Source organism: Oncorhynchus nerka, linkage group LG3 (genome assembly GCF_034236695.1).
Source record: "Oncorhynchus nerka isolate Pitt River linkage group LG3, Oner_Uvic_2.0, whole genome shotgun sequence".
NCBI lineage: Eukaryota > Metazoa > Chordata > Actinopteri > Salmoniformes > Salmonidae > Oncorhynchus > Oncorhynchus nerka.
In genome coordinates, this window is record NC_088398.1 from 14,511,875 (window position 1) to 14,530,921 (window position 19,047).

Below are 19,047 nucleotides of genomic sequence, written 5' to 3' on the forward strand. Positions count from 1 at the left end.
TGACACTTACCACTAACCTTTACTTACACCCCGCTCCCCAGACCTAGGCTACCTGCCGCGTCCATACCAAATGTAATATATGATACAAATGTGGTATCCCGGATTTACGTTTACTACATTGTATAGTCTATGAGACCAGTCTGCTATATAATATTGGATTTTATATTTTTAAGTAAAGTCTTAGAATTTTTTTTTTTTATGTTAATTTTTTATTTGGACTAACAATATCAGGTGTGTAAAATAATGTAATATAATATAACAATTAAAGTATCATCAGATGTAGTTCAGTAGACAGTGAAATAACTGATATCTTTTAAAATTCGACAATTCGTCATGTTAGGGGTTTTATGTGACTCACTCGCCTCGGAAAAAGAGGATTCGCAGCGGTATTTTCGCACGCTGATGCTGTTGTGTACCACACTGTTTCCACGGACCACATCAGCCCCTGATCACGCGTTGATTCTTGTCTTATTGGTTCCTGTCTAACACACCTTTGTGTCTGATTGGCTGAAAGTAGAGACCTGCCCCTCTGTATCCACTGCATTTGAAATTATCGCTGAATGGAACTAGAAAAAGGAAAATAGATTCATCTATTGTATCATTTACCACAAATCTGACTGTCACACACCACTTCATTAACACAGTGACGTTACATTCGATACATTGTCTCCGAATATGAGAAAATGTATTTCGTCCTTTGTCGAGCGCCACAACAATGTAAGTAGCTACAATACTCATTCTCACTGAAGTATTTAGGAAACCACTAACGTTAGTGAAGCTGGATGATTACATTTTGTTTTAAAAAAAGTGCATATCTCTTTGGAATAGGTTTTGAAGTAAACAACTTTTTGAGATATTTTCAGTAATAATAAGTGGATGTTGAGATTTAGTTTAACTTGTAGGACGGTAGATTTGAGTCCCATCTTTCTGCGTAGCCTGTGGGAGGGGGCGTGGGACTGTTTGTATAATCAGCACGCCCGGTGCATCTACTGGGTAACTGTGTTAAAGGCCAAAGTGCTGGGATACACTAGCCGATCACTCACAGTTTACAAAATTCTGAACTGTGACAGGGGACACAAATTCTGAACTCCTCACAAAAAGCCGAAGTGGCTGGCGGGTCTGCGTACCCACATCCATACCCACACATGCAGTCAACTGATTTGTGCAGTCAATCCATTTGTGAAGTTAAATGGCTGAACTCTCTTACCATTGTAAATGTATTAAACCAGTAGCCAGGGCTGGACCTAGCCTTTTCGGGGCCATAAGTTAGCAAAACATTTTACTTGTTTACTTGACAGCAGAGATACATTTTTTTTATTTTTAAATTTATGGCAATTCTATACATTTTGCCATTGCACATAGTGGCTCCTGAGTGGCACAGCGGTCAAGGCACTGCATCTCAGTGCCAGAGGCATCACTACAGACCCTGGTTTGATCCTGGGCTGTATCACAACCGGCCATGATCGGGAGGCCGATAGGGTGGTGCACAATTGGCCCAGCGTCACCATCATTGTCAAATAAGAATTTGTTCTTAACTGACTTGCCTAGTTAAATAAAAACATCCCGCCGACTCCAGGATGCTGGCTTTCTAGGCAGAGTTCCTCTGTCCAGTGTGTGTTTTGCCCATCTTAATCTTTACTTTTTATTGGCCAGTCTGAGATATGGCTTTTTCTTTGCAACTCTGCCTGGGCCAGCATCCCGGAGTCGCCTCTTCACTGTTGACTTTGAGACTGGTGTTTTGCGGGTACTATTTGATGAAGCTGCCAGTTGAGGACTTTGAGGCGTCTGTTTCTCAAACTAGACTAATGTACTTATCCTCTTGCTCAGTTGTGCACCGGGGCCTCCCACTCCTCTTTCTATTCTGGTTAGAGCCAGTTTGTGCTGTTCTGTGAAGGGAGTAGTACACAGCATTGTATGAGATCTTCAGTTTCTTGACAATTTCTCGCATGGAATTACCTTCATTTCTCAGAACAAGAATAGACTGACAACTTTCAGTAGAAAGTCCTTTGTTTCTGGCCATTTTGAGCCTGTTATTGAACCCACAAATGCTGATGCTCCAGATACTCAACTAGTCTAAAGAAGGACAGTTTTCTGCTTCTTTAATCAGACAACAGTTTTCAGCTGTGTTAACATAATTGCAAAATGGTTTTCTAATGATAAATTAGCCTTTTAAAATGATAACGGATTAGCTAACACAACGTGCCATTAGAACACAGGAGTGATGGTTGCTGATAATGGGCCTCTGTACGCCTATGTAGATATTTCATTTAAAAATCTGCCGTTTCCAGCTGCAATAGTCATTTACAACATTAACAATGTCTACACTGTATTTCTGATCAATTTTATGTTATTTTAATGGACCATTCTTTTTGCTTCTCTTTTAAAAAACAAGAACATTTCTAAGTGACCCCAAACTTTATACAGTAGTGTATATATTCCCACAGAAGTAGCTCACTGGGCCTTAATAGTCCATTATCAGGGATGCTGGCCCATGTTGCCTCCAATGCTTCCCATAATTGTCAAGTTGGCTGGATGTCTATTGGGTGGTGGACCATTCTTGATACACACAGTAAACTGTTGAGTGTGAATAACCCAGCAGTGTTGTATTTCTTGAAACAAACCGGTGTGCCTGGCACTGAAATATTTTGTCTTGCCCACTTACCCTCTGAATGTCACATATGAACAAGCCATGTCTCAATTGTCTGAAGGCTTAAAAATCCTTCTTTAACCCGTCTCCTCCCCTTCATCTACATTGATTTGAAGTGGATTTAACAAGTGACATCAATAAGGAATCATAGATTTCACCTAGATTCACCAGGTCAGTCAATATCATGGAAAGAGCAGGTGTTCTTAATGTTTTGTACACTCAGTGTATATTTCTTTATCTCTTAACAGAGTGGCACAATGGAAGTTGATGAGCTGTACCATCCTGGCAGTCAGAACCATGAAGAGTCCCAGTGTCACCCTATGGCCGTGGGAGAAATGGAGGCCGTGGAGGCTCTTATGTTCATGAACACCCACTGGACAGCCAGGACTTCCAGGAGCTTCAAGCATAGACCGTTCCGACCTCTGACCCCTTCCTCTGACTTCTCAGAGGATGACTCTCGTCTCTCACTTGACCCGGCTGAGGTTCATGAGTCTCTGGTAAATTTCCTGTGTTACTTGTGTGTTCTCTCAAGTTCTGTCACATACATTCACTGTGATAATCCTCCATACTAAGTGAAATTTAATAAATATAACCTCACACAATGTAGAGATTATATTGTTTCGTAAACACAACCTTGTTTTTTTACCCTCCCGTCTCAGTGTATTACCCCGCCATACAGCCCGCCAAACTTTGAGGCCATTCACAGTCATCCTGCTCCAGAGACAGTACAGACCTCCTGGTGCCAGAGCCATAACCCACAGCCAGCACAGCAGGGCTTGACACAGCCACAGATGGTCAGCCAGCCCCAATCACAGGCCACTAGTGTGATCCGTCACACTGCAGACGCACAGCACTGCAGCTGGAGCATCTGTCCAGCCGCCCCCCTGGAGCACAGACTAACCCAACCCCTGCCTCCCCAGCCAAGCCCAGACAGCATAAACCCCCTGGCAGATAGGCTATCTGGCAGGGACTCCAAAGGGAACATGACACTCCTTGACTCCTCTGCTGAACTGGCTGCCACCCAGGCTCTGGTTACTGTGACTCTGCCAGCCTCTGTTAGTAAATTCCACCAACCTACATCGGTGTCCCCTGTCAACAGTGGGGTTTCTCCTGTTCCGGTTTACTGCCAGATACTACCTGCTGTGCCCATTTTAACGAACAGTCATATTCCAATGGTAGAGACCAGTCACCAACAACCGTCAGCAGCAGTTAGTCCTCCTTCAGTTTTCTTCATGGGTGACCAGGTGACAAAGGGCCCTATCATCTTCTTGGTTCCCCGGCAAGTTGTCGAGATCCAGCCGTCAGTGCTGACATCTGGTGGCACCAAGCTGCCAGCCATCGCCCCAGCGCCAGGCTTCACCTCAGTGGTCCAGCGGAGCAGCCTGCAGCCTGCTGAGGTGTCCAGAGTCCGCAGCCATATCTGCCCCCACGAGGACTGTGGTAAGACCTACTTTAAGAGCTCCCACCTCAAGGCTCACATGAGGACTCACACAGGTAAGACTGGGCTTGTGGGGGAGTCTGGTTTAAATGTTACAAATTCAGGTAGTGGCCTTTTTGTTTACAAGTAACACAAGCATTACATATTGTAGGAATAACAACAGAGTTTATCTCAGATTTTTTAAAAGTTGTTATTTTCTTTGGCTTCCTCTTGCTACCTACCTTATTGGTGCTGTAATTGCACTAAAGCCACAGCGTTCAAAGACCTCCTTACATAATAACAAGATCAGGTAATCACCCTCTTAGACTGTGTGCGTCTCTTGTTGTAACACTAGTCTTTCCTCTGTGTTCTGTTCAGGTGAGAAACCTTTCAAATGCAGGTGGGAAGGCTGTGAGAGACGCTTCGCTCGATCCGATGAGCTATCACGCCACCGTAGAACCCACACGGGAGAGAAGCGCTTCGCCTGCCCCATGTGCCACAGCCGCTTCATGCGTAGCGACCACCTGGCCAAGCACGCCCGTCGACACCTGGCCACCAAGAAGGTGCCCTGTTGGCAGATGGGAGTTTGTCACAGCGGTGATGTTACACATGCAGTGTTTTCGGCACCATTCCTTCGTCCTCTGCCCAGAATAAACTCTTGCCTTAAAGACACTGTAGAATAAGCTGTTTCTTCATTAGATGGGAAGGAACTCATTCACTGTGCTACTGCTCACTGAAGACTTCAATGCAATTACTTACATGTTGAATTCTTAAAAAACTAAAGTTCTTAGACATGTTTAAAGTTTCTTGACTTTTAATTTCATATTTCATTCAGGTCCACTTGAGATATTATGTTGTTATTGGCAGTTTAATGTGTGATGAATGATAGCAGGGTTTTACTCCTTTACATTAAGTTTGATCAACTCTTGTTGAAGATTATACAAATATTATTGTTTACAACTGTGCTTTGGACTACTGACAAGACAAGATCACCCTCTTGTCATTTGGTTATAGTGGTGGCAACTGTCCACTCTTTTGGTGGCAACCTCCAAAGTGTGGAGCAAGGTACAGAAATGTAGAAGTTAAACTGAACAGCCAGAGCCTTAAATAGACTCTTCCAGAATCTCTGAGCCTACCAAATAAGTCAATTACCGTTAAGGATTGCAAAACTATGCTTGACTATTAGATCTTGAGCATTTAATTGTTTTTCTACCTACTGAATGTGCTCAATACACAGTATATTTAATATTCATGGGAATTATGTTTGGCCAAAGATAGAATGTTAAGAGAAAATGTATATTTAACTTGACTAAATTACATATTTCTTATTTTGTTACAGGTGAAATAAAATGTGTAAAACTTTACTAGTTTGTTGAATTCAAATCAAATTGTATTTGTCACATGCGCCAAATACAACAGTATATATAGTGTATCTATGTTTATGTCTATGTCTAACCAATAATGCAGTTCAAGAAATAGTTAAGAAAATATTTACTAAATAAACTAAAGTAAAAAATAAAACGTAACAAAAGGGGAGGCATTTATGAATCGTTCAGCAGCCTTATGGCTTGGGGGTAGAAGCTGTTAAGGAGCCTTATGGACCTAGACTTGGCGCTCCGGGTACATCTTGCCGTGCGGTAGCAGAGAGAACAGTCTATGACTTGGGTGATTGGAGTCTTTGACATTTTTTGTCTCTTCCTCTGATACCGCCTAGTATATAGGTCCTGGATAGCAGGAAGCTTGGCCCCAGTGATGTACTGGGCTGTACACAATGTAGCGCCTTACAGTCAGATGCAGAACAGTTGCCATACCAGGTGATGATGCAACCGGTCAGGATGCTCTCGATGGTGCAGCTGTAGAACTTTTTGAGGATATGGGGACCCATGCCAAATCTTTTCAGTCACCTGAGGGGGAAAATGAGTTGTTGTGCCCTCTTCATGACTTTCTTGGTGTGAAAGAAGAGCCTCCACTCTCCTGGGAAGGCTTTCCAATAGATCCCTAAAACTCAACTCTCGACCTCGCAGCCACTTCCACTGGTTTCTTTTCATTGTTCCCCTCTAATCAGGAACTTATTTAGATCTGAGACACCAGGTGTGTGCAATTAATTATTAGGTAAAACAGAAAACCAGCAGGCTGCGGACCTCACAGAGTAGGAGTTGAATACCAATGCACTAGATGTTGGAACATTGCTGCGAGGGCTGATTTCATTCAGCCACGAGCATTAGTGAGGTCGGGCATTGATGTTGGGCGATTAGGCCTGGCTCACAGTCAGCGTTCCAATTCATCCCAAAAGTGTTCGATGAGATTGAAGTCAGGGCTCTGTGTAGGCCAGTCAAGTACTTCCACAATGATCTTGACAAACCATTTCTGTATGGACCTCACTTTGTGCATTGTCATTCTGAAACAGGAAAGGGCCTTCCCCAAACTGTTGCCACAATGTTGGAAGCAGAGAATCGTTAAAAATGTCATTATATGCTGTAGCGCTAAGATTTAGCCCGAACCATGAAAAACAGCCCCAGACCATTATTCCTCCTCCACAAAACTTTACAGTCGACACTATGCATTGGGGCAGGTAGTGTTCTCTGCACCCGCCAAACCTAGATTTGTCCGTTATACTGCCAGATGGTGTAGAGTGATTCATCACTACAGAGAACGTGTTTCTACTGCTTGAGTTCAATGGCAGCGAGCTTTACACCACTCCAGCCGACGCGTGGCATTGCGCATGGTGATCTTAGGCTTGGGTGAGGCTGCTCGGCCATGGAAACCCATTTCATGAAGCTCCCGACAAACAGTTCTTGTGCTGATGTTTTTTGGATCTCGATAGGGAGTGTTGCAACCGAGGACAGATTATTATTTTACTCGCTACTCGCTTCAGCACCCGGCTGTCCTGTTCTGTGAGCTTGTGTGGCCTACCACTTCGCTACTGAACCGTTGTTGCTCCTAGACGTTTTCACTTCACAATAACAGCACTTACAGTTTACCAGGGCAGCTTTAGCAGGGCAGAAATTTCACAAACTGACTTGTTGGAAAGATGGCATCCTATGACTGTGCCACATTGAAAGGCACTGAGCTCTTCAGTAAGGCCATTCTACTGCCAATGTTTGTCTATGTAGATTGCATAACTGTGTGCTCGATTTTATACACCTGTCAGAAACGGGTGTGGCTGAAATAGCCGAATCCACTAATTTCAAGGTGTGTCCACATACTTTTGTACGAACCCGAAAATCAGCTGTTATTTTTGGTTGTTTATTAAAGTTAGCTGCCCAAAGCACATTGATCCTGCTTTGTAGTATACTTCTCTTTCTGGGCACCTATCTGTGTCACTTCAAGTCGGTGTTGAATAGTAGGTTAGAGGTCACTGGAGTCTCCTTCCATTGAGAGATATGCACTTTCTGTGTAGAGTGAACATAAAACCAGTTACTCAACATTGTTATCCTCAGTCGAAAATAGACAACACCCTGTTCTAGTGGAATATACACTGTGGCTAATTTATTAGGTACATCAACACATTTTTCGATTATGGTTTGCTCCTACAGAGACTGATTCATGTGGCCTGCTATATAAAGCAGGCAGACAGGCATCCAGTTACTGTTCAATTGAACGTTAGAATGGGCAAAACGAGTGACCTAAGCGACCTAACGTGTTATGATCGTCGGTGCCAGTATCTCAGAAACAGCTGGCCTCCTAGGCTTTTCACGCACGACAGTGTATAGGGTTTACCGAGAATGGTGTGACAAACAAAAAACATCCAGTCAGTGGCAGTCCTATGGGCGAAAACTTGCATGTTGATAAGAGGTTGAAGGAGAATGGCAAGAATCGTGCAAGCTAAAAGGCAAACAGGCAAATAGCGGCATACAACAGTGGTGTGCAGGACGGCATCTCGGAACGCACAACTCGTCGGTCCTTGTCAAAAATGGGCTATTGCAGTAGACGACCACACCGGGTTCCAATCCTATCAGCTAAAAACAAGAAGAAGCGGCTCCACTGGGCATACGATCACCAACACTGGACGATTGAGGAGTGGTTGAAAAACTTTGCCTGGTCTGACAAATCCCGGATTCTGTTGCGTCATGCTTATGGCAGAGTCAGGATTTCGAGTAAGCAGCACAAGTATGGCTCTATCCTGCCAGGTGTTAATGGTACAGGCTGGTGGCGGAATGGAGTGGGGAATGTTTTCCTGGCACACATTAGGTCTCTTGACCTTGCTTCCGGACAAGCTAAACACCTTCTTAGCCCACTTTGAGGATAACACAGTGTCGCCGACACGGTCCGCTACCAAGGACTGTGGTCCCTCCTTCTCCGTGGCCGATGTAAGACATTTAAGCGCGTTAACCCTCGCAAGGCTGCTGGCCACGTCCTCCTCAGAGCATGTGCAGACCAGCTGACTGGTGTTTAGACATATTCAATCTCTCCCTATCCCCACCCTATCCCCACTTGCTTCAAGATGACCACCATTGCTACAGGGAGGTGAGGGCCCTGGGAGAGTGGTGCCAGGAAAATAACCTCTCACTCAACATCAACAAAACCAAGGAGCTGATCGTGGACTTCAGGAAACAGCAGAGGGAGCATGCCCCTATCCACATCGATGGGACCGCAGTGGAGAAGGTGGAAAGCTCCAAGTTCCTTGGTGTACTCATCACTTTTTTGACGACCTGAAATGACCACCCACACAAACAATGTGGTGAAGAAGGTGCAACAGCGCCTCTTCAACCTCAGGAGGTTGAAGAAATTTGGCTTGGCAACTAAAACCCTCACAAACTTTTACAGATGCACAATTGAGAGCATCAAGTGAGGCTGTATCACCGCCTGGTACGGCAACTGCTACGCCCGCAACGGTCTGCCCAACACCTCACCGGAGGCAAACTACCTGCCCTCCAGGACACCTAGAGCACCTGATGTCACAGGAAGGCCAGAAAGATCATCAATGACAACAACCACCCGAGCCACTGCCTGTTCACCCCGCCATCATCATGAAGGCGAAGTCAGTACAGGTGCATATAAGCTGGGACCAAGAGCCTGAAAAACAGCTATCTCAAGAGCACCAGACAGTTAAATAGCCATCACTAACCAGCTTCCACCCGGTTATGCAACCCTGCACCTTAGGCTGCTGCCCTATATACATAGACTTGGAATCACTGGCCACTTCAATAATGGAACACTAGTCACTTGAATGTTTACATACTGCTTTACTCATCTCATATTTATATACAGTATTCTGTTCTACTGTATTTTAGTCAATGCCACTCCGACATAGCTCAATCTAATATTTATATATTTCTTCATGCCATTCTTTTACTTTTAGATGTGTGTATTGTTAGATACTACCACACTGTTGGAGCTAGGAACACAAGCATTTCACTACACCCGCAATAACATCTGCTAAATATGCATATGTGACCAAAAGCATTTTATTTTGATATCAATTGATCAATGTTTCCCATGCCCCAAAGAATTCAGGCTGTTCTAGAGGCAAAGGTGGTCCGACCCAGTATTAGGTGTACCTAATAAACTGTCCCCTGAGTATGTTTGGGTATAGTGGCTCATGTTACCAGTATAACAGTGCGGTTAATAAGCGGTGGGTGAAAATGTATGTTTTACTAGCAAGAACAACATATAAACATTATGATTCAGAGCTTTTATATTAATTTACTTTAGGCAAAACTGGAGACCAATTCACAGACCATTCTTTCCAGAGACTTGTAAGAGGGATTTAAAAAAACAAATGAAACATCAATGTTGCATTATGATAATAGTCTCAAGACGGTCTATATTTAGAGTGTGAGCACAAGCTCCCTATCAACGAGATGTTTGGTGAATGATATTCTGTAGTCATATTGCTTGAGTCAAATAGAGTTCCCCTTTATCTGAGGAACTGTACTGTTATATGCATCCCAAATGACACTATTCCCTAGATAGGGATCTGGTCAAAAGTAGTGCACTATGGGCCCTGTTCAAAAGTAGTGCAGTAAATAGAGTGGCATTTGGGATGCATCATTGGCTACTGTATGCCCCCTTTTAAATACTGACTGATCATAAATGCCATTTGATCAAATATTCATAGCACAAAAAACAAACAAAACCATAAATAAACATAAATATGATTTAGCGAAGCATCCAAAAAGGGCTTTAAAACATCAGGTTTTTGTTCAAATAAGCAACTGCTCCACTTTGAGTAGGTAAACAATTGAATTTACAAGACTGGCAAAAGGAGACATATAGGCAATATAATACACGTTTCATGTATAACTTTTAAATTCCATTTACTGTATGTAAACTGTAACCACAGGTGGGAGGTCCATCCCTACAGACTCATCCATTTTATTGCATGTGGAAAAGGAAGGAACATCTGTGCTATTCCTTAAGAGAGCCAACAACATACTGTATAGGGCCCCCCCCAAAAAAGCTCAATTACTTATGAAATGAATAATAAAAAGCTTTTAGCCAGCAAACACCATTCAGTCTTTTCCTCCCATTGGAATGTTGACCAGGTGAGGTCAGCACAGCAGAGACATGGGATTGGTTCAGCTAGCCTAAGCTGGGACCGACAGGGCTTCATCTGATTGGCTGGAGTGGAGGAAGTAGGGAACCAGAGAGAAGTTCTTCATGCTGATGTCCTGGGTGATACCAGCATCCTGCATCTCAAGCCTGTCAACAACAAAAAACAAAACTTGTTGAAAATAACTAATCTTCACTTCAATGACTACTAAAACAATATAGAACAAACTAAGTCAATGGCAGCACAACTGTTAAAATAAAACTCAGTAGGTCCCAAATAAATAAACTGATGTAATTTAATAACACTTTTCCAGATGGTGAAAGCACTTTACATACATTAAATGAGGGAAACTCACCTCAAACAATAAATCAAATCAAATCCTCAACAGCTCCCCATTTCAAACAGTGACAGTGCCAGCCTGACCCTGACATTCGTCTGTCTCTTACCAGTCTCCAGTAGAGATGGTGTAGTAGACAGGGGGTCTGGGTGAATCTGTGAAAGTGGACGGAGGGCCCAGGCTATAGGCCCCAGCGTTGTTGAAGATCAGCCAGTCTCCCACACTGAGCTCTGGCAGCAGACACTGATCCACCACCTGGTCCAGCTCATCACCCGACGGACCCCACAGACTGCTGGCAAACACCGGTTCCTCAGACACACCGCTCTGGGACATCCAGGGACACAGAGAGAGTCATTTAGAGAGACTTATGGGCCATGCTTATGAGTAAATAGGGATTCCATTTGGGATGTAGCCTAATATTCACTCCAGGGTGCTTGAGACAGGAAATTGAATCGAACAGAACTTTTCTTAGTGATGCAAAAATCATGAAAATGCAGAATATTTGCCATTTCATTAGTAATTTTGTTTATTTAGATTTAGTTTACTAAGCCCTGAAGCCAAAACTCACCTTGGGCAGAGCCGGGGCTGGAATCACATTGTCTGCTAGCTTGCTAGTGAACGAGCCGTACACCCCATCGTTCATGTAGTACAGGAACTCTGGCTCATCGTTGGGAGATGGTTCATCTGTAAAGAGGTATGGCAGTCAAGAGTCATGAGACAAAAATAGTAGAAAAGGTCTACTGGAGCATCTAGGTCTGCTGAACCACGTTTACTATAGCACTGATTTTAACCAGCCCACCACACCATGGAAGTGCATTTGACTTCATATGCTAGGTATTGAGAAGGTACTGCCCCTGACCGTGATTGCCATAAAGATCCCGGGCGCCTACTCCCTTAGCGATGATGTTGACAGCCAGGGTGAAGGAGGAGGACACGTAGTAACTGCCAGGCTCTGCCATGATGGAGACGCCAGACGATGCAGGGAAGTACAGGTCCAACAACGGCCTGACTGCACTGTTAATCTGTTACCAGAGGGAAAAGAACTGTCAGCACCTTCAGCCTAACAGGCATTCTATAGTGTGTTTGTTCAAATTCAAAAAGTAAAGCTGTGTGTGAAGGCTTTCCTTTGAAAAATACATTACTAGTACAGGCCTGACGTCAGAAAGAAGGTGAAGTTGTTTGTGACCATTGACTGACTGAGTCACATATTAATTCAGTTGAAGTAATCCATCTAAACTAAACTATGTAACGAGCTAACTATTATACAATATTGACCTGTTTCAGCTGAGTCTCTGAGCCGTTGAATCCACCTCCAATATCCAGGATTGTCATACTGAAGCCAATATCCTCCTGAAAACAACATTAAAGAAAAATACATGTAAACTTCAAAACAAAATATAATAGGAGGGTGGTTCATATTTCAGACTGTCTCCTTCACATATTATGCACATTCAATGTCCCATAACATAAGCACTAGCTAACTCACCCCCATGTCAAAGACACAGCGAGCGTCAGACACTGCATGGCTGTAGGCCTGAGGGTCGTCACAGGAGCTGGGAATGTGGAACCTGCATCATGGGGATAATGATGACGTCATGGGAATACCATATAATTAGGGATTGACTGAGGAACAGAAACTGAGCAGACGGGCAAGTCGAGCCTGCTCTGAGGTCACCCAAAGTAATAACAAAATGGAATAATGAAGTGAAACAACAAAACTTCAAAAAAATTCCAGTAGGCCTAACCTAAAACTGATCTGTCTGGTTCATCTCCATTGTTTAAGTGAAAGACGGTCAATTTATGGCAGCCGGGCAGCTTCATTAGGCAGGCGATAATTTATTTATTTTTTATTTATTTCAGTAGCCTGCTTAACTGGAAGCTTAACGTGTGGTCAGAGCACAGCGCACTAGCTACTATGTCCTATTTGTTCTCGGCTGCGAGCTGCATGTTGAAATCTTGAAAATAGAACCAGAACGTAGTTCAGCACAAGCAGCGCAAACCTCTTGGGGAGCCGGCACGCTTACACCCAGGGTTTGGTTGAAATTAATAGGAGTGTCTCACACTCTGCGGAAGTTATACGTCCAATGTAGCAGGCCCGTAAAACTGATTTTTCTACTTCCTCCTTATTGTTAAGTGACTGACAAGTTACAGCAATTTGGGTGTAAACAACTATTTTCACATTTTCAGGCAAGTGACTATATTATTCAGGCAAAAAAAAAAATACTGCTGAATTGTCCAATGGTCAATCCCCAATGATACAGTAAACTATTTTCTCCTCAGGGTGAAAATAGTATTGGACACAGGCACACCATTCTGCTGCACACATACAGTTTAATTTATTAGCACATAATTAAAAGACAAAAGAAAAAAACCTAGAATATAATAATGAACTCTGACTAGAGAGGAAGGGTGGCGTTGCGGAAGGACTTACCTGACCCCCACCACCTGCAGGCCCAGTTCCTTGGCGCTCTCCAGCAGGTGCCTGCAGTCCTTCAGCTTGGAGCCAAACGCCATGCCCATCTCCTCACCGGAAGCCTCTGTGGACACCTCTAGCAGCAGTCTGAGCAGAGACGAGGGAGATGATCATTTTTAGGGATTTCATATCTATAGCCATTGTAGTTGTATTGTAGAGAGTATGAAATATAGACTTTTAAAATAACGGTCTAATAACAGTTACATGGACACCTACTTGGCACGGGGATGGCAGCGAGCGATCTTGCGTAGCTCGGCCTCGTTGTCACACACCAGGAAGTCAATGCCGTTCTTAGCTGCGTACTTGATCTGGGAGATCTGCTTACACACACCGCTGTAGACAATGTCTTCAGAGGGAACACCATAGCCCTGCACAAGCTCCAACTCATACTGAAAAAACACAAAAACATCAGTGTTGATATTACAGCTCTAAGTAGTGAAGGAGCCATGATCTGTGGCGAGACATTTCTCCACTAGATGGCGCTCCTTCCTATTTTCTGTAAGTAGAGGCCAGTTGAATTATGAAGCAATTATAAAGCAGTAATTGGCCCAACAAATCCTAAACAGCGCTGTGAGAAGCTGCAACTGATGTAAGCCATGAATCTATAAAATGCATTTAACTGAAAAACACATCCTAAAGCTGTGGAAAAGGACCCGTAAATTAATCTACACTAAAAATGCAATTTGATCTGGACAGGTTGTCTGTTATGCTATTGCAGTGTTATGACAGTAGTAGCGGGAGAGAGCGCTGCAGGCACCTTGTTGGTGCAGATGAAGCCAGTGCCGAGAGCAGCTAGGATCTCAATGACAGCCAGGCTGCTGTTGGCTTGGACAACGTAGAAGGGACGCATCTGGGGCATGTGGGTTCGCCAGCGAACATGTTGCCTCATAAGGACCCCCAAGTCTGCCACGAAGAACGCATTCTTCTCAGCCTGAGGGAGGAAAAACATGACACGACAGGTTTACTGGCTGTCTAGCATGCTATTATGTCATTCACCTGTATCTGTCAAGTACACAATGACTGATTATTCTTACTGTCTATCAACCAACACCATACAATTATATAAGAAAAATCCACAACCTTATTTTTCCACTGGTGTGAACTGAAAGCATATAGAGCGGGCGCAATGACTGTCACTTCAACCAAGTGAAAGGAGACTGGCACACAGTTTTACAAAGCAGCATTGTATTTGTCACATCCTCAATCAATTTATTTATGTGCTGATTGCTAGAATTTATCAATCTATTTCTGGATTAGGCAATCAACTAATCTAATTTCCATGGGCACAACTTGATACGCTATAAAGTAGCAAGTATATTAATGTACAGAGAATGTCTCTGTACAGTACTTACCAGTGTTTGTTCATAAATGTGATTCTCAACCATGTCGCTGAGGGCCGTGGCTCCCTCCAGCAGGGCGATGGAGTAGTTTGGTTCATCAGCTAGTCCCTTCATCTCAACTGTTGTCTGCTAATCTGCCAGTCATAAAGAATTATGCCTGGGTGAAGTGGTCGCTCTCTGAGCCCCTGGGTGAAGTGGTCTCTCTCTGAGCCCCTGGGTGAAGTGGTCTCTCTCTGAGCCCCTGGGTGAAGTGGTCTCTCTCTGAGCCCTTAGATAGTATGCAGCAAACTGGAAAACACAGGAAGAGAGGCAGCGTGAAATATAGCCCTAACTATTGAAGTGGATGGGGAAAATTAGATCCATCTAATTATTACAAAAATGGGGGGGAAAGAAATAGGTCATTATTTGACAGAAAAAGGCCAAAGCAGTTGGTCTACTTTTCTATAAATGTTACACTTAGTTTGACCAGTTAAGCCTTTAGGATGTTTTCCAGCTGTGAACCAAGATATTTGTGAGGTCAGCCAATCAGAGGTCTTGGTGGAAATCACGTTATGGGGCTGTGTATGGGAAGCCCTGGGTGTCTGGACAGCCACTGTGAAAACAAGATCTCTGGGGCATGGAGTTTGTTTACCTTACCATCAATTACTCCCGACAATTAGGATTAATCCCACTGGCAGTGACCCATAAAGGTTTCTTTTGATGGCATTATCTGGGTACAATACCAGCGGCATGGGATGTCAGATCTCTGCATTCAATAATGTTACATAATACGTCAGTCAGTAGAGCATTTTGGGCCTGGGTCTGTGGGCCTGGGTGTGTGCAGTGACACAATGTCTGGTTGGTTGGCCTCAGACTGCAATGTCTGACGGCTGGACTGGACCAGAACACTGTCTGTAATCAGAGGGGTGCAGTGTCGCACAGCCAGGTTGGACTATTGTGATCATAAGGGTGCTGTGTGTCTCCCTGTCTCTGTTCTGTGGCTGGGAGCCTCATACTGGCAATTCGAAAACACAGAGACAGCTTCATGATAGCAAGCTGGAACAGCTCTAAGAAACAGGCCAGCCGTGGCATGACTAAAACAACATCTCAGCAGTCTGAATACACTGAAAACAACCCACTACAATTAAGACAAAAGATCAAAGGTCACAAATTATGGTCTCTTTTTGGTTGATGGAAAAAAACATTTGTGCAACTTTGACAAATGTTTAACTCTACAGACCACCAACTTCACTGGGGCAAAGATCTGGGAGGAAATAAAAGCATATCACAAATCTAACAGTATACTTACAACATGACATACACAAAGAAATCATCATATTTAGGTTAAAGGTGAAGACGGAAAACATTGTGTTACAACTATGACTCATAGCTGAGTGGCCCCTCCTCTCTGTTACTGGATCTAACCAGTCACCAGTAAAAACAGGGACAGAGAGCATCAGATAAAAGTAGCCCAACACTATGCTATTGTTATTAAAACAGTCACCACAAGGACATGGACAACCTGTCCATAGTATTTTATATTTATTATGATCTAAGAGGCTAAACTGAACCGAGAACATTACTCCTCCTATGCGACCTGATGTCTACTCACATGGACGAGTTAGGAGATGGAGCTCCCCCACTATCAGCTAGGATCCCAAGGTGGCTCGGCGTTGAAGTCGAACGGCTCTCGGCGGAGAGCCGCCCCTAAGCCGTCTGGGTAGTAATTGTACACCTGCACAGAAGACAAGATACAGTTGAGTCAAGAGGAAAGAGAGGGAAAGCTGGCTCTGAGGATTAGATGAGATCAAATTAAATATTGAATGGGAAAGCAAGACATAGGTTAATTGATCGTTAGGGACTGATGGTTTTCACAGCTATAACAGGTGTGAAATTCTCTTTAGGTTGTTATGGTTGTCATCTCAAATCATTATTTCTCAATTTTGAATGAATGCAAGTGCCACGTTGTACCTTATGTTGTTAACTAAGTTCTAACCTCAACTAAATAGCTATTGATTGTACCACTGTTGTGTTTCCAAAATAACAACACTGAAATTTCAAAACAAACCGTTTATAGCTAGCTAGCCAGCTAACTTACATTACATGCCAACTCAGCAGGCGAATATTAGCTAACGTGTGATAAATGGCTGTAAATAAGACTCCGAGTGCTAGAAACACTGATAACGTTTAATCGTAACTAACGTTAATTGTCTTAGCGCAGTTGGCTAGCTAGTTATGATAATATATAATAAACTAAAATAGCTAGCTAAATAACTTTGATGAATGACGACAATAATGACAGTCAGTCGTTAGCTAGTTCGTTCATTGCCTAACTAGCTAACGTAGCAAGCTGCGGCTAACTCTAGCTACTTTCCCTCCTTAAACAGTTAACGTTAACCACTTACCAAGCTAGCTAGCTAGTAGGTACTTACGTGAGAATAAAACCCAATATTTGGGGTGGATCGTTTTTTCCTTTTAGGTGGAATTTTCAAAGAGTGGCGGGGGCACTATAGGAAAGAAAAAATGCCATCAAAGCGAAGGTGCAGATCGAGATTTGAAGCTAAATCGAACCCTTTCGTAGCTACGCAGCGAGCAAAACTGCCGAAGTCTACAGAGAGGAAGAAACACAGATAGAACAATGAAACAGATATTTCACCGGATGTATAAATTTGAAGCATTCGCTTCAAGCCCAGTGGCGAGCAGTGGGAGAAGATGGAAGGAAATGGATTTTGGCCGAAATTTTCTAACCGATTAACATTTGATCCCAATACATTTTTATTTTCACTAAACTAAAATCTGTTTTGAACAGAGTGGACTAAGTTTTGTAGACTTTGCCCTTTGTCAACATTTTTAAACATCGCGTTGTTTATAAGGAGAGCAAATGCGAGTTGAGTTATTCCATTCACGCATTTCACACAGTAGGCGTTCCCTAACGGAAATATGCAGATGTAGGATAGAACAGGCAAATAGGATCTCGCTAGCTCGTGCTTGGCTCTGCCCACCTCCTTGCGTTCTGCCCACTATAACAAATGTGTTCCTGTTGGAAACGATAGGCAGTGGTCTATCTTGGTTTGCTTATAAATATCTTTGGAAAGAAAGGGGATGACGTCAGATAGGCGGGGTTTTCGAGCTGTCAAAGCAAATGCGACTGATAGGTTGTCTGGCTTGTATTTTAATTCTAAGCATTTACTGTCTTTTCCTCATGTGTGATATTGTTGTGATCATATTATTTACAATTATACATATGCTATTGATATGCTGAGAATTATGTTTAATCAAACTTATATTATTTATTTTAAAAAATTCAAAAAAACGTTTAAATATACGATCTCTAACCATCCATTATTGAAAATAACTCATAAATGCCTCATGTATCCTATCATAACCCAAAATATAGGCTTGTCGACCACATTTTTTGTAAACAATGTAACTGTAAACAAACACTGTATAGCCTCAAACGTCATGTTTTATATGGTCAGACCATTTCATCCATAGTTCTGTCGATGAATTTAATTTATTCAGTCCATTCCTCAGCTATTTACCAAAACAGTGGCGGGGTCGGTGGATTGTTATTGTTCGAAATGCAGATTGCCTCTTTAACATTATATTATATTATATTCAACTATTGCCAGAAAATACTACTACGGTTCTGAGAATGTAACGTCTCAATCAGATAGTATTGTTACCTTGGTTACGTCTTCATGCTTTTTCTCATGGCACCGCGATAACTGTAAAATGTTGCCCACAAATTGTCACTGGTACTCCTCTCTTGTATTCTGGAAACACATGCTTCAAGTTCAACAGCGTGAAATTAGGTTGCATGTGTTTTTGTTTTTTTAAACAACCTCAGCCTCTTGATTTCCACGACGTTCACGTTGCCTCTTGACTTCCTCACGTCCACGTTGCCTTGTCTGCGGAGAGTTTGTGAAGTTTTGCTTCCCTCTGAAGACGCAAAGGGGTATATTTCCCACATATGAATTTACACGCCACCCTTCTTGCCTATTGGTGGAGAAGGAGGTCTATTCCAAATTGGAAAAACTCAATTAATTTAATTTCAGGCAGGGGGACTGGGTACCTGCATATTGATTTCTTTTGACAGGTTTATTTTTATTTCCTGTAGACTATTGTATCAATGATAACTTGGTTATGTAGGTAATATTACATTTTGTTGTGATGTTTTTATTTTTTACAGACAATGGATTACTAGAGTAATTAGTTAGTGTAGTCCTCTGGGGTCTGTCTGAACAGCCAGCCAGACTATCCTAAAACTTGTGTATCCTGCAGCCACAAACCTATGCTGCACTCTGCTACAGAGATTGAATGCGTTTACATTGTGGTATGGGCTATGATCACCTTTA

The 19,047-nt window shown here is 43.0% G+C and overlaps 2 protein-coding genes across 4 annotated transcripts; one reads left to right on the forward strand and one right to left on the reverse strand.

Moving 5' to 3' along the window:
- The first annotated feature begins 533 nt into the window (after positions 1-533).
- LOC115114425 (Krueppel-like factor 10) lies at positions 534-5,428 on the forward strand. 2 transcript variants are annotated; one of them, XM_029642646.2, is made up of 4 exons: positions 534-717; positions 2,896-3,144; positions 3,307-4,141; positions 4,443-5,428. In XM_029642646.2, exons 1-4 carry the CDS (start codon positions 676-678, stop codon positions 4,745-4,747), a joined length of 1,431 nt encoding a protein of 476 aa, XP_029498506.1. In that variant the 5' UTR covers positions 534-675; the 3' UTR covers positions 4,748-5,428. The 2 variants fall into 2 exon arrangements, with proteins under 2 accessions (XP_029498506.1, XP_029498516.1); XM_029642656.2 differs by having other exon boundaries at positions 3,307-4,087.
- Positions 5,429-9,684: 4,256 nt separating this feature from the next.
- Positions 9,685-18,478, reverse strand: LOC115102218 (antizyme inhibitor 1-like). 2 transcript variants are annotated; one of them, XM_029621915.2, is made up of 12 exons: positions 18,376-18,478; positions 16,302-16,424; positions 14,723-14,998; positions 14,128-14,301; positions 13,587-13,759; positions 13,329-13,457; positions 12,384-12,465; positions 12,173-12,247; positions 11,757-11,919; positions 11,466-11,581; positions 11,007-11,221; positions 9,685-10,709 (listed from the first exon to the last, which is right to left on the reverse strand). In XM_029621915.2, the coding sequence occupies exons 3-12, from the start codon at positions 14,822-14,824 to the stop codon at positions 10,595-10,597; spliced, it is 1,344 nt and encodes a 447-aa protein (XP_029477775.1). In that variant the 5' UTR covers positions 14,825-14,998; positions 16,302-16,424; positions 18,376-18,478; the 3' UTR covers positions 9,685-10,594. The 2 variants fall into 2 exon arrangements, with proteins under 2 accessions (XP_029477775.1, XP_029477766.1); XM_029621906.2 differs by lacking the exon at positions 18,376-18,478 and adding an exon at positions 17,122-17,325.
- Positions 18,479-19,047: the final 569 nt, after the last annotated feature.

What these genes read in the sequence shown, in the direction of transcription:
- LOC115114425 (XM_029642646.2), top strand. Translation starts at nt 676, where the DNA reads ATGAGAAAATGTATTTCGTCCTTTGTCGAGCGCCACAACAAT. An exon ending in TTGTCGAGCGCCACAACAAT is followed by an intron (nt 718 to 2,895) that starts GTAAGTAGCTAC and finishes ATCTCTTAACAG; the next exon opens with AGTGGCACAATGGAAGTTGA. An exon ending in CTGAGGTTCATGAGTCTCTG is followed by an intron (nt 3,145 to 3,306) that starts GTAAATTTCCTG and finishes CTCCCGTCTCAG; the next exon opens with TGTATTACCCCGCCATACAG.
- LOC115102218 (XM_029621915.2), bottom strand. Translation starts at nt 14,824, where the DNA reads ATGAAGGGACTAGCTGATGAACCAAACTACTCCATCGCCCTGCTGGAG. An exon ending in GGATCTTTATGGCAATCACG is followed by an intron (nt 11,582 to 11,756) that starts GTCAGGGGCAGT and finishes ACCTCTTTACAG; the next exon opens with ATGAACCATCTCCCAACGAT. An exon ending in ACCATCTCTACTGGAGACTG is followed by an intron (nt 10,710 to 11,006) that starts GTAAGAGACAGA and finishes TGTTGTTGACAG; the next exon opens with GCTTGAGATGCAGGATGCTG.